Source organism: Malaclemys terrapin, chromosome 9, assembly GCF_027887155.1.
Source record: "Malaclemys terrapin pileata isolate rMalTer1 chromosome 9, rMalTer1.hap1, whole genome shotgun sequence".
Taxonomy (NCBI): domain Eukaryota; kingdom Metazoa; phylum Chordata; order Testudines; family Emydidae; genus Malaclemys; species Malaclemys terrapin.
Window position 1 is genome coordinate 78,052,239 of NC_071513.1, and position 13,587 is coordinate 78,065,825.

Below are 13,587 nucleotides of genomic sequence, written 5' to 3' on the forward strand. Positions count from 1 at the left end.
AACACTTGCTGATCTTTACAAAAGCAACACAAAAACGAATGCTCAGTGCTTTGGAAGGCTGTTAACAGTTAACAGCATAGCACATTATAACTGCACAGCAAGACCTTCCTGCACAGTCATACTATTTACTTAAATTATCTTAAACTACTGTCAGTGTGACTAGGCTTCCAAATGCTGTGTATTTGGAGCATTGTCTGGATCAACTTTGGTTTCTTTTGCACAATATCACTCTAATTTTAGAGGACCAAGTACTGATTTTGCCCCAGATCCCCAAGTGGCCCCCTCAAGTCCTTCGTTATGCACCTGTAAAACAGGGCTTCCCTCCCACTGTTTACCTCTTCCTGTTAATTTTCCTTCTGATGTCCCTGCAATTCCTTCATTAGCAGGGGGGGAGGGATAGCTCAGTGGTTTGAGCATTGGCCTGCTAAACCCAGGGTTGTGAGTTCAATCCTTGAGGGGGCCACTTGGGGATCTGGGGCAAAATCAGTACTTGGTCCTGCTAGTGAAGGCAGGGGGCTGGACTCGATGACCTTTCAAGGTCCCTTCCAGTTCTAGGAGATGGGATATCTCCATAATTACATGGGTGTGTGACGGGGAAAGTGAAATACGCAATCAACTCCACCAGCTACTGGCTTGACATGGAAGGGAACACATACAATACCCGTATAAAGGGTGGCTGAGCAACTGGTTCAAGGTGTATTTGCTTCCTGTGGAACTCCAGGTGAATCATCCATAATTCCCGCTAAAACAACAAAGAGTCTGGTGGCACCTTAAAGACTAACAGATTTATTTGGGCATAAGCTTTCGTGAGTAAAAACCTCACTTCTTCGGATGCATAGAGTAAAAGCTACAGATGCAGGCATTATATACTGACACATGGAGAGCAGGGAGTTACTTCACAAGTGGAGAATCAGTGTTGACAAGGCCAATTCAATCAGGGTGGATGTAGTCCACTCCCAATAATAGATGAGGAGGTGTCAATTCCAGGAGAGGAAAAGCTGCTTCTGTAGTGAGCCAGCCACTCCCAATCCCTATTCAAGCCCAGATTAATGGTGTTGAATTCTTTTGCGGAGGGACTGTCCGGTTTGGCCAATGTACATGGCAGAGGGGCATTGCTGGCACATGATGGCATATATGACATTAGTGGATGTGCAGGTGAATGAGCCCCTGATGGTGTGGCTGATGTGGTTGGGTCCTCTGATGCTGTTGCCAGAGTAGATATGGGGACAGAGTAGGCAACGAGGTTTGCTACAGGGATAGGTTCCTGGGTTGGTGTTTCTGTGGTGTGGTGTGTAGTTGCTGGTGAGTATTTGCTTCAGGTTGGGGGGTCCTCCGCAAAAGAATAAATGGACACAAATCGGACATCAGGAATGGTAACATACACAAGCCAGTAAGTGAACACTTCAATCTCCCTGGTCATTCTATCACAGATTTAAAAGTCACTGTCATTGAACAAAAAAACTTCAGAAACAGACTTCAAAGAGAAACAGCAGAACTAAAATTCATTTGCAAATTCAACACCATTAATCTGGGCTTGAATAGGGATTGGGAGTGGCTGGCTCACTACAGAAGCAGCTTTTCCTCTCCTGGAATGGACACCTCCTCATCTATTATTGGGAGTGGACTACATCCACCCTGATTGAATTGGCCTTGTCAACACTGATTCTCCACTTGTGAAGTAACTCCCTGCTCTCCATGTGTCAGTATATAATGCCTGCATCTGTAGCTTTCACTCTATGCATCCGAAGAAGTGAGGTTTTTACTCACGAAAGCTTATGCCCAAATAAATCTGTTAGTCTTTAAGGTGCCACCAGACTCTTTGTTGTTTTTGTAGATACAGACTAACACGGCTACCCCCTGATACATAATTCCCGCTGGGACTCCTGAGGCAGCACTTTCCTCTCTATATACTAATTCAAGTAAGATGTGCTTTAAAGGCACAATCCTGCCCTGATTTTGGAAATGTGGTGGTAGCAGAGAATAATGACCTAAATGCATTAATGTAACATGTATAACTGAAGTGGGAATGCCAAGATTTAAGGAGCACTAGAGCCCAGCTAAGGAGAAACAACAGCGCTCACAGGATGGGTAAGGGAGGATGGAAGAGACAGGCATCTCACACCAATGAGAACTGGTCACTCTCTTTCCATTATAACTGTCACATCCTCTCAACACTACAAATGATAACTGTCTCCATAATAGCCCCACTAACCCCCCAGCCCAGGGTGCCCAGCTCCACCAGCCATCCCGGCCCAAGGCACCCAGCTCCAGCCCCCCCCCCCAGCCCAGGACACCCAGCCCCAGCCCACCCCCTCAGCTCCACCAGCGCCCCCCCCGGCCCAGGGCACCCAGCCCCAACCCACCCCCTCAGGTCCACCAGCCCAAGGCACCCAGCTCCAACCCACCCCCTCTACCAGCCCCTTCCCCCAGCAACCGGCCACGCTGACCGCAGTTACACGAAACCTGCCCCCGGCCCCACCCCGGGCCTCACCTCATGCACATCCAAGCCATGGTGCTGCCGGGGGCCGCCGCACGGCGAGGGTGACAGAAGAGCAGGCCCAGCGCCCGGCAAGGGACCGGAAGACGCGCAGCCCACCAGCGATTTCGGTCCCAAGCCCACCGCCGTCAGTGCAGCGAAGCGCTACCAGCCTGACTGACAACAACAGCACCAATCCCATCCAGGGTTTCACAGTCCTCAGCCAATGAGAACAGGGCTGTGGAAAAGGGCGGGACTTTCTCTATGCGTTCTCTGTGCGACGAGGACAGAGCCGATGAAGAGCCGCCAAACCCTCCGTCAGCCTCCGCAGTGTCCCTCCGCCTCCCTTCCACCACCCCTGCGAGTGGGCTGCAGACGGGCTGGTTGCAAATTAATCCCCCCTCACCGTAAGCGGCCACCCTGCTACTGATAGCTCTCTCCAAGGTGGCCTTCGGCGGGCTCAGTGTCCAGACACAACACTCATGTTGCAAAGCGTGCAGAGAAGAGATGCAAGCAGGGGTCAAGGTCGTCTGGCTCACCTGCCTCCTAGTAAATCAACAAGGAGTCCGATGGCACCTTAAAGACTAACAGATTTATTTGGGCATAAGCTTTCGTGGGTAAAAAACCCACTGTTCAGATGCATGGAGTGAAAATTACAGATGCAGGCATTGTTGTACTGACACAGGCAGGGCCGGCTTTAGCAAGAGCGGGGCCCGATTCCTGGGGGCGGGGCTTGCTGCAAGCCCCGCCCCCAGGACCCGCGCCGCAGGGGGACGGGGGGACCCAAGCCGCACCGCGCCGCAGGGGGGACGGGGGACCCGAGCCGCGGGGGGGGGAACGGGGACACCCAAGCCGCACCGCGGGGGGGGGGGGAGACAGGGGGACCCGAGCCACGTCGCGGGGGGGGGGGGGCGGACCTGAGCCTCGCCGCGCCGCGGGGGGGACGGGGGGACCCGAGCCGCGGGGGGGGAACGGGAACGGGGGACCTGAGCCTCGCCGCGCCGGGGACGGGGGGACCCGAGCCTCGCCGTGCCGCGGGGGGGACGGGGGGACCTGGGGGGACCCGAGCCGCGCCGCGGGGGGGACCCGACCCGAGCCGCGCCGCGGGGGGGGGGATGGGGAGGACCCGAGCCGCGCCGCGGGGGGGACGGGGAGGACCCGAGCCGCGCCGCGGAAGCTGCGCCGGGGGGGGGGGGGGGGACCGAGCCGCAGGGACCGGGCCGGAGCCGCTGGGGCCTGCGGGAACGGGCCGCGCCTCCCTGGAGCCCTTCTCCCACCCCCACCCCAGCTTACCTCGTGCTGCTGGCCCGCCCCTGCTTCCTCTCAGACTTCCCGCGAATCTCTGATTCGCGGGAAGCAGGGGAGGGGGCGGGGCGTGCAGGGGAGGGGAGGAGGGGGAAGTGAGCTGGGGGCGGGGCGGACAGCTGCAGCGAGAAGGGAGTTACCTCACAAGTGGAGAACCAGTGTTGGCAGGGCCAATTGAGTCAGGGTGGATGTGGTCCACTCCCAATAATTGATGAGGAGGTGTTAATACCAAGAGAGGGAAAATTGCTTTTGTAGTGAGCCAGCCACTCCCAATCCCTATTCAAGCCCAAATTAATGGTGTTAAATTTGCAAATGAATTTTAGTTCTGCAGTTTCTCTTTAAAGTCTGTTTCTGAAGGGTTTTTTTGTTCAAGTATAGCTACTTTTAAATCTGTTACAGAATGTCCAGGGAGATTGAAGTGTTCTCCTACTGGCTTTTGTATGTTATCATTCCTGGTGTCTGATTTGTGTCCCTTTATTCTTTTGCATAGAGACTGTCCGGTTTGGTCAATGTACATGACAGAGGGGTATTGCTGACACGTGGTGGCATATATAACATTGGTAGATGTGCAAGTGAATGAGTCACTGAGGGTGCAGCTGATGTGGTTGGGCCCTCTGCAGAGCCGGCTCTAGCTTTTTTGCCACCCCAAGCAAAAAATGCCGGGCCAGCTGGAGCAGCAAAGGGGGGGACAAACCGGCCGGCTGGAGCGGTGAAGGAAAGGAAAAACAGAAACAAAATACCCGCGGGGCAGCCCCCGGGCAGCGGAGTGCGCACCCCGGCTAGCAGGGGGAGAGAGAGAAGGGGGGCCCCCAGGGCTTCCTTAAGCGGGGCGCTGCCACGTAGCCCCTCCACGCGCGCCGCCTGCCAGGAGGGCTCTGCGCCACTCCGGTTGGCAGGCAGGGAAGGAAGTGGGCTGCCCTCCGGGCTTGTTGCAGGGCGCTCCCGTCCTCCACGCTGCCGCCCCCTACGGGGCAGCGGGAGCAGCAAACCAAAAAGAAAACATCTGCAGGGGCGGCCAAAGCGGTGAAGCGCCAAAAAAAAAAAAAGGATTAGATGGAATGCCGCCCCTTAGAATCTGCCGCCCCAAGCACAAGCTTGCTCCGCTGGTGCCTGGAGCCGGCCCTGGTCCTCTGATGGTTTCGCTAGAGTAGATATGGGGACAGAGTAGGCAATGAGGTTTGTTACAGGGATTGGTGCCTGGGTTAGTGTTTCTGTGGTGTGGTGTGTAGTTGCTGGTGAGTATTTGCTTCAGGTTGGGGGGCTGTCTGTAAGTGAGGACTGGCCTGCCTCCCAGAGTCTGTGAGAGTGAGGGATCATTTTCCAGGATAGGTTGTATATCGTTGATTATGTGCTGGAGAGGTTTTAGCTGGGGGTTGTAGGTGATGGCCAGTGGTATTCTGCTATTTTCCTTGTTGGGCCTGTCCTGTAGTAGGTGATTTCTGGGTACCCATCTCGCTCTGTCAATCTGTTTCCTCACTTCCCCAGGTGGGTATTGTAGTTTTAAGAATGCTTGATAAAGATCTTGTAGGTGTTTGTCTCTGTCTGAGGGATTGGAGCAAAATTTGATTGTATCTTAGGGCTTGGCTGTAGACAATGGATCATGTGATATGTCCTGGATGGAAGCTGGAGACATGCAGGTAAGTATAGCAGTCCGTAGGTTTCCAGTATAGGGTGATGTTTATGTGACCATCACTTATTTGCACTGTAGTGTCCAGGAAGTGGATCTCTTGTGTGGATTGGTCCAGGCTGAGGTTGATGGTGGGGTGGAAATCCAGGTGGAATTCTTCAAGGGCCTCCTTCCCGTGAGTCCATATGATGAAGATGTCATCAATGTAGCACAAGTAGAGGAGGGGCGCTAGGGGATGAGAGCTGAGGAAGCGTTGTTCTAAGTTAGCCATAAAAATGTTGGCATACCGTGGGGCCATGCGGGTACCCATAGCAGTGCCACTGACTTGAAGGTATAAGTTGTCCCCAAATCTGAAATGGTTGTGGGTGAGGACAGAGTCACAAAGCTCAGCCACCAGGTGTGCTGTGGCCTCATCAGGGATACTGTTCTTGACAGCTTGTAGTCCATCCTCATGTGGAATATTGATGTAAAAAGCTTCTACATCCATGGTGGCCAGGATGGTGTTTTCAGGAAGATCACCAATGCAACTCAGGAAGTCAGTGGTGTCTTGAAGATAGCTATGAGTGCTGGTAGTGAGGAGAGAGTCCAGATAGCTAGATAATCCTGCTGATGCCTGAGATGGATCTTGGGTAGCAGATAGAATCATAGAATATCAGAGGTGGAAGAGATCTCAGGAGGTCATCTAGTCTAACCCCCTGCTCAAAGCAGGGCCAATCCCCAGATTTTTACCCCAGTTCCATAAGTGGCCCCCTCAAGGATTGAACTCATAACTCTGGGTTTAGCACTGAGCTATCCCCTCTCCCCCCGGTTGGAGTTCTGGGGGTGTGTCCCTGTAGATTTGTTCCTGTGCTATAGCAGGGAGTTTCTTGAGCAGATGGTGTAGTTTCTTTTGTTACTCCTCAGTGGGATCAGAGGATAGTGGCCTGTAGAATGGGGTGGTGGAGACTTGCCTGGCAACCTCCTGTTCTTAATCCAACCTGTTCATTATGACTACAGCACCTCCTTTGTCAGCCCCTTTGATTATAACGTCAGAGTTGTTTCTGAGGCTGTGGATGGCATTGCGTTCTGTACGGCTGAGGTTATGGGGCAAGTGATGCTGTTTGTTCACAATTTCAGCCTGTGCACGTCTGCGGAAGCAGTCTATGTAGATGTCTAGTCCGTCATTTCAACCGTCAGAAGGAGTCCACGCAGAATTCTTCTTCTTGTAGTGTTGGTAGGAAGGTTCCTGTGGGTCAGTGCACTGTTCAGTGGTGTGTTGAAAATATTCCTTGAGTCAGAGACAACAAAAGTAGGCTTCCAGATCACTGCAGAACTGTATCATGTTCGTGGGGGTGGTGGGGCAGAAAGAGAGTCCCCGAGATAGAACAGACTCTTCCGCCAGGCTAAGTGTGTGGTTGGATAGATTAACAGTATTGTTAGGTGAGTTAAGGGTACCATTGTTGTAGCCCCCTGTGGCATGTAGGAGTTTAGATAGTTTACTGTCCTTTTTCCTCTGTAGAGAAGTGAAGTGTGCATTGTAAATGGCTTGTCCTCGCTTACAGACAGCTCCCCAACCTGAAGCAAATACCAGCAACTACACACCACACCACAGAAACACTAACCCAGGAACCAATCCCTGTAACAAACCTTGTTGCCTACTCTGTCCCCATATCTACTCTAGCAAAACCATCAGAGGACCCAACCACATCAGCTGCACCCTCAGGGACTCATTCACCTGCACATCTACCAATGTTATAGATGCCATCATGTTTCAGCAATGCCCCTCTACCATGTACTTTGGCCAAACGGGACAGTCTTTATGTAAAAGAATAAATGGACACAAATCGGACACCAGGAATGGTAACATACAAAAGCCAGTAGGAGAACACTTCAATCTCCCTGGACATTCTGTAACAGATTTAAAAGTAGCTATACTTGAACAAAAAACCTTCAGAAACAGACTTCAAAGAGAAACTGCAGAACTAAAATTCAAACTGCAGAACTAAATTCATGCAAATTTAACACCATTAATTTGGGCTTGAATAGGGACTGGGAGTGGCTGGATCACTGCAAAAGCAACTTTGCCTCTCCTGGAATTGACTGCTCCTCATCAATTATTGGGAGTGGACCACATCAACCCTGACTGAATTGGCCCTGCCAACACTGGTTCTCCATTTGTGACGTAACTCCTTTCTCTCCATGTGTCAGTATAATAATGCCTGCATCTGTAATTTTCACTCCATGCATCTGAAGAAGTGGGTTTTTTACCCGCGAAAGCTTATGCCCAAATAAATCTGTTAGTCTTTAAGGTGCCACCGGATTCCTTGTTGTTTTTGTGGATACAGACTAACACGTTTACCCCCTCATACCTGCCTCCTAGTGATATTTAAACAGCTCCAGCTACTTGGTTTATCAAAGAGCAGGTTAAGAGCTGGCTTAACTTCATCGTCATCTATAGCTACCTGTATGGGAAAGAGATTTCAGAGTTTAGATGGGTCTTTAATTTAGCAGAGAAAAGCATCAAAATGAGGCAATTTTAAACTGGTTGGGTAATTAACCATTGCAATAATAACTCACCTGCAGAGGTGGTGACTTCTCTAGCACTTGCAGTCTTTAAATATGGACTGGATATCTTTCTAAAAGATATGCTATAACTCAGGGGTAGGCAACCTTTGGCACGCGGCTCACCAGGCTAAGCACCCTGGCGGGCCGGGCCAGTTTGTTTACCTGCCGCGTCTGTAGGTTCGGTTGATCGTGGCTCCCACTGGCTGTGGTTCGCTGCTCCAGGCCAATGGGGGCGACGGGAAGTGGCCCGGGCCAAAGGATGTGCTGGCCACCGCTTCCTGCCGCCCCCATTGGCCTGGGACGATGAACTGTAATTGCCCTGTTCCGTTTATTCCCTCTGAAGCATCTGGCACCAGCCCATAGGCACCAACTCCGTGGGTGCTACGGGGCTGGAGCACCCACTGGGAAAAATTAGCAGGTGCTCCACACCCAGTGGCAGCCAAGCTCCCTCCACCATCTCCTCGCCTCCTCCTCCCTCAAGCTCGCCACATCCCTGCTCCTTCCCTTCCCAGTGCTTCCCACCCGCCTCCTAACAGATGTTTGACAGCACTTAGGACTTTCCGGGAGGGAGAGGGAGGAGTGGGGATGCAGCACGCTCGGGAGAGGAGGCAATAAAGAGGCGGGGCAGGGGTGGGGACTTGGGGGAAGTGGTGAAATTGGGGCAGGGTAAGGGTGGTGTAGGGGTGGGCAGGGACAGGGCAAGGGGCCGGGGGGGTGTCAAGCACCCATGTGGCAGAAGAGATGTCGGCGCCTATGCACCAGCCTTTGTTAGAAGACAGGATACTGGACTAGATGGATCATTGGTCTGACCCCGTATGGCCATTTTTATGGTCTAAAGTACTTGTCTCTTGCAGGATTGGGCCTGTTGACAATAGTTTAGTTATGGGTGCTCCCAGAAGTGAAACTGAACTGAAGCTGGCTACCACTGCTGCCACAGCTGTAACTGAATGAGCTGTAATTTGATTCTAAAAGCTATCACTGTAGTTGATTAATGATGAGAAGAATGCAGACACAACCAGTTTTTTGTTTCACAACACAAGACTAATGCAAAATAAAAAAAAAAGGAAAGGAGGGAGAGTGGACTTTTTAAAAGCTTTTTTGGCTGCATACTATATAATACCCCCACCATTCAAGAATACATGAGATTTCAATAAAGAAACTCAAAGGATGCTTTCTGAGGTCATTAAGGAAATAATGCTATTTAGTGAAACAGTGGGTCTTTTGGAAGGGGGATCTATAATGTAACCGTCACTGATAAATCTTCCTGCTAGCTAGGAGAAAGTCACAAATACAAAATTGTGTTTTTTCAGCTGTTTATCCATTAAAGTGTTCCACTGTTCATGTAAGGATTATCAATTGGACAAGCATTCTAAGTAGTGAAATTAATACATCAGAATTTGTTGACTGTATAAGGTTTTCCACAATAACTTCAGTTCTCTGTTACAGCCAAAAGAAACATTGACAACAACTAAAGTCAGACTTTTTTTTTAAACTAAAAACTATTCATGCAGTGAATGGCTTAAACCGCAACTCTCAGGAAGGACAGTTTGAAAACTGAACTACTCTGCCTTTTAGAAGCCAATTTAGATGAATCAGGGAGCACACTGATGTTTCAAATAAGAAGGTTGCTTTCTGGACATAATCCTGTTCCCACTGAAGTTAATGGCAAAATTCCCATTCATTTAATGGTATAGCATCAGGGTCTTCAAATGCATCTCCACTTCGTTGATTAGAAATTTTCAGGTCGTGGATACTCCAGCAAATTTCAACTTGCATTTGTGCCTAGATGCATGCAAGAAAAGGGACATCCAGTTGGGAGATCATAAGTATGTCTGCATATTTGTCACAGACTTTTTAATAAAAAATCACAAAGCTGTCACAGTAAATTTAGTAAAAGTCAAAGGTTATTAATTTTACCATAACTGCTACCTGAGTGTTGATAAAAATTACCCTCCTCCTCACCCAACGAGGGGGCTGGTCACCTGCAGCAGCACCCTTTACCACTGGCTCCACAACCTTCATCCTGGCCTCGTGCAGAGGGGAAGCCCCAGACATATGCAGAGGGATGGCTAGTGTCCTGTGGGGCTAAGCTCAGCACCCCACACTTACCCAAACTGGCAACTCCTGTGGCACCCGTGTGGGCTGGGCCCAGTGACCTGCCCTGGGCATTGCAACCTGGCTCGCAGGGTTACAGTGCTGCTTAGGTTTAGCCCACCCCCATCATAAGGGAGGGTGGGTCAAGCCTCAACAGTTCTGTGAGCAGAGAGCTGGCCCCATCCCTATTGGACAGGAGCAGCAAGAGCCACTACTTTGGGGTGAATCACACACACAGAAAAAAGTCAGACAAATGGGAAAATCACATTTTCCATGACTCTCCCCCCTGCATACCCCTGTGACAAATCTGCAGCCCTAATGAGGCTGCTTATCAGAGATGGTCAGAAACATTCTGATAAAAACATTTTTTCCATAGGAATTTGCTGATTTGTCAAAATCGGAACATTCTGTGGAGATGGTGTCAACAAAGTTCCAATGGAACCCAGGCAGGGTCTGACAAAACCCTGCCGCCCAGGTGGGGCCTGCCAGGCAGGCAGGTTTCTGTCACAAACCTGCCTGGTTTCCTGCCAGTTCACCAGCCTCCTCAGTGGCTCTCCTGACAAAGTGTGGGAGAGCCTAGGCTTTCTGCCTCCTTAACAGCCCTCCTCGGAGACTGATGGGGAGTCAAAAGGGAGCCCTCGGTTCTTGGCCAATCCCAGTCTCTCCAGTGGTAGGGAAGAGGAAAGGAGGAGCCCTGGAGAGGGGGCAGTAGCCCCCAGGACCTGGCTTTCCACTTCCCAGAACCCTGGGCCACCATCTCCTCATGCCGTCTCCTTCCCCACTTTCATTTCCAGGAGCACTTCAGGAGAGATGGCAATTTGGTGAGAACATGGCAGGTAACCTGGGCCCCCTCATTGGGATACTTCTGGTTGTGGCTTTGCCAGGATCCCAGGGCTTATTGGACCTGGGGCCCTGAGGCAGCCTGCCATGCAGACGATCAAAAACCTCCATGAATTGGAGTTACCTTTCTCTACCCTTCTCCACTGCTTATCATGCTAATTACTGACAGAGCCAGACGAGTACCCAGAAGTCACCTCCTACAAGACAGGCCCAACAAAGAAAATAACAGAACACCACTAGCTGTCACCTTCAGCCCCCAACTAAAACCTCTCCAGCGCATCATCAGAGATCTACAACCTATCCTGAAAGATGATCCTTTACTCTCACAGATCTTGGGAGACAGACCTGTCCTCGCTTACAGACAACCCCCCAACCTAAAGCAAATACTCACCAGCAACCACACATCACTGAACAAAACCACTAACCCAGGAACCTATCCTTGTAACAAACCCCGATGCCAACTCTGTCCACATATCTATTCAAGTGACATCATCATAGGACCTAATCACATCAGCCATACCATCAGGGGCTTGTTCACCTGCACATCTACCAATGTGATACATGCCATCATGTGCCAGCAATGCCCTCTGCCATGTACATTGGCCAAACCGGACAGTCTCTACGCAAAAGAATTAATGGACACAAATCTGACATCAGGAATCAAAATACTCAAAAACCAGTGGGAGAACACTTTAACCTGTCTGGTCATTCAGTGACAGACCTGCGGGTGGCTATATTACAACAGCAAAACTTCAAAAACAGACTCCAACGAGAGACTGCTGAGCTAGAATTGATATGCAAACTAGACACAATCAACTCCGGTTTGAATAAGGACTGGGAATGGCAGAGCCATTACAAACATTGATTCTATCTCCCCTTGTAAGTATGCTCACACTTCTTATCAAACTGTCTGTACTGGGCTAGCTTGATTATCACTTCAAAAGTTTTTTTTCTCTTAATTAATTGGCCTCTCAGAGTTGGTAAGACAACTCCCACCTGTTTATGCTCTCTGTATGTGTGTATATATATATCTCCTCAATATATGTTCCATTCTATATGCATCCGAAGAAGTGGGCTGTAGTCCACGAAAGCTTATGCTCTAATAAATTTGTTAGTCTCTAAGGTGCCACAAGTACTCCTGTTCTTCTTTTTGCGGATACAGACTAACACGGCTGCTACTCTGAAACATGCTAATTATGATTACCTTGTGCTCTCCCCATATGCTTGTTGTAGACACCTGTTGCGGTTCCTCTCACAACCTCATCTTGTAAACTCTTTGTGGCAGGGAATTTATTTTTAGTACATATTTGTATGGTGCCCCTGGCCCAACAGGACTGGGGCCTCTAGATGCTGTTGTGATACAAATAATAATAATAATAAGACAGTAGCACAGGCACTGACTTTTGTTTTCCTGGTGGGTATTCCACCCCAACTCCACCCCAAGACCCTGCCCCCACTCCTCCCCTTCCATCGAGGCCCTACTCTTGCTCCACCTCATCCACCCCGCTCCGCCCTGCCCAAGGCCCCTCCCTCGCTCCACCTCTTCCCATCCCCCAATCCGCCTTCTCCTCCGATGCCCCCCTTCCGTGTGCCACTCTCTTCTCTCAGGCCTTTCCCGCAAGGCCTCCCCACCCGCCCGCTACTTGCTCCTCTCTGCACTCCCCTGAACGCCTCCCACGAGCAGAACAGCTGGGCGGCCCGCCAAACAGCTGATCATCTGCTATCCCTGGGGCCCGCCCAAACAACCGATCGGCAGCCAGCCCCAGGGCCTGCCCGAACAGCTGATCGGCGGCTACGGTTGCCAGGCATCTGGTTTTTGACCAGAACACCTGGTTGAAAAGGGACCCTGGCAGCTCCAGTCAGCACTGCCGATCAGGCCGTTAAAAGTCCGGTCAGCAATGCAGCAGGGGCTGGAGCTAAGGCAGGCTCCCTGCCTGCCCTAGCTCCGCATGGCTCCTGGAAGCAGCTACCAGGTCCTTGCAACCCCTAGGTGCATGGGCGGCCAAGGAGGCTCCATGCGCTGCCCCTGATCCTATTGCCGGCTCTGCAGCTCCCATTGGCCAGGAACCTTGACCAATGGGAGTTGTGGGGGCAGCAACTGTGGGCACAAGGGCAGTGCACGTAGCCTCCCTGGCTGCCCATGTGCCTAGGGGCTGCACTGCAGGGACTGGTGGCCCGCTTCCTGACAGCTGTGGTAGGCGCAGCCGGAACTCCGCACTGTTAGATTAGATTCCGTTCTGTTGTGTTTCCCTCAGTTGCCATTTTGGGTTTATAAAAGAAAAACTAGTCCTCCATATTGGGAACCCTCCTTCATGTAGCATTTGGCGCCTTTTTCCAAAGAGTGGGAAAGGTAGGGTCATGGACAGCCTAAGTCTGTCCAGCAACTGCAGACTACTTAAGGGTGGTGCGCCCATCACTCTGGGCTGTCCATCAGAGTGGCAGTCAGTCTCCCACACACACAGCCTGCTGTTATCAGCCCCAGAGCAAACCAGGATTTGGATGAACCCCCTGCCCCAGCCCGGAGCTCTCTCCCACACCTCAAACCCCTCATCCCCGGCCCCACCCCAAAGCCCACACCTCAGCTGGAGCCCTCACCCCCCCTCATGCACCCTAACCCCCTGCCCCAGCCCAGTGAAAGTGAGTGAGGGTGGGAGAGAGCGAGTGATGAGAGAGGGGGATGAAGTGAGTGAGAGCAGGGCCT

At 51.3% G+C, this 13,587-nt stretch overlaps 1 protein-coding gene across 2 annotated transcripts in view; it reads right to left on the reverse strand.

The window, feature by feature from the left end:
- Positions 1-2,654, reverse strand: part of HLTF (helicase like transcription factor) — a 55,103-nt gene extending 52,449 nt beyond the window's left edge. For both annotated transcript variants that reach the window (XM_054038954.1, XM_054038953.1), the window contains exon 1: positions 2,492-2,654. In XM_054038954.1, coding sequence (XP_053894929.1) covers positions 2,492-2,511 — 20 coding nt within the window. In that variant the 5' untranslated portion in view covers positions 2,512-2,654. The remainder of the gene's footprint in view (positions 1-2,491) is intronic.
- Between the last annotated feature and the right edge of the window lie 10,933 nt (positions 2,655-13,587).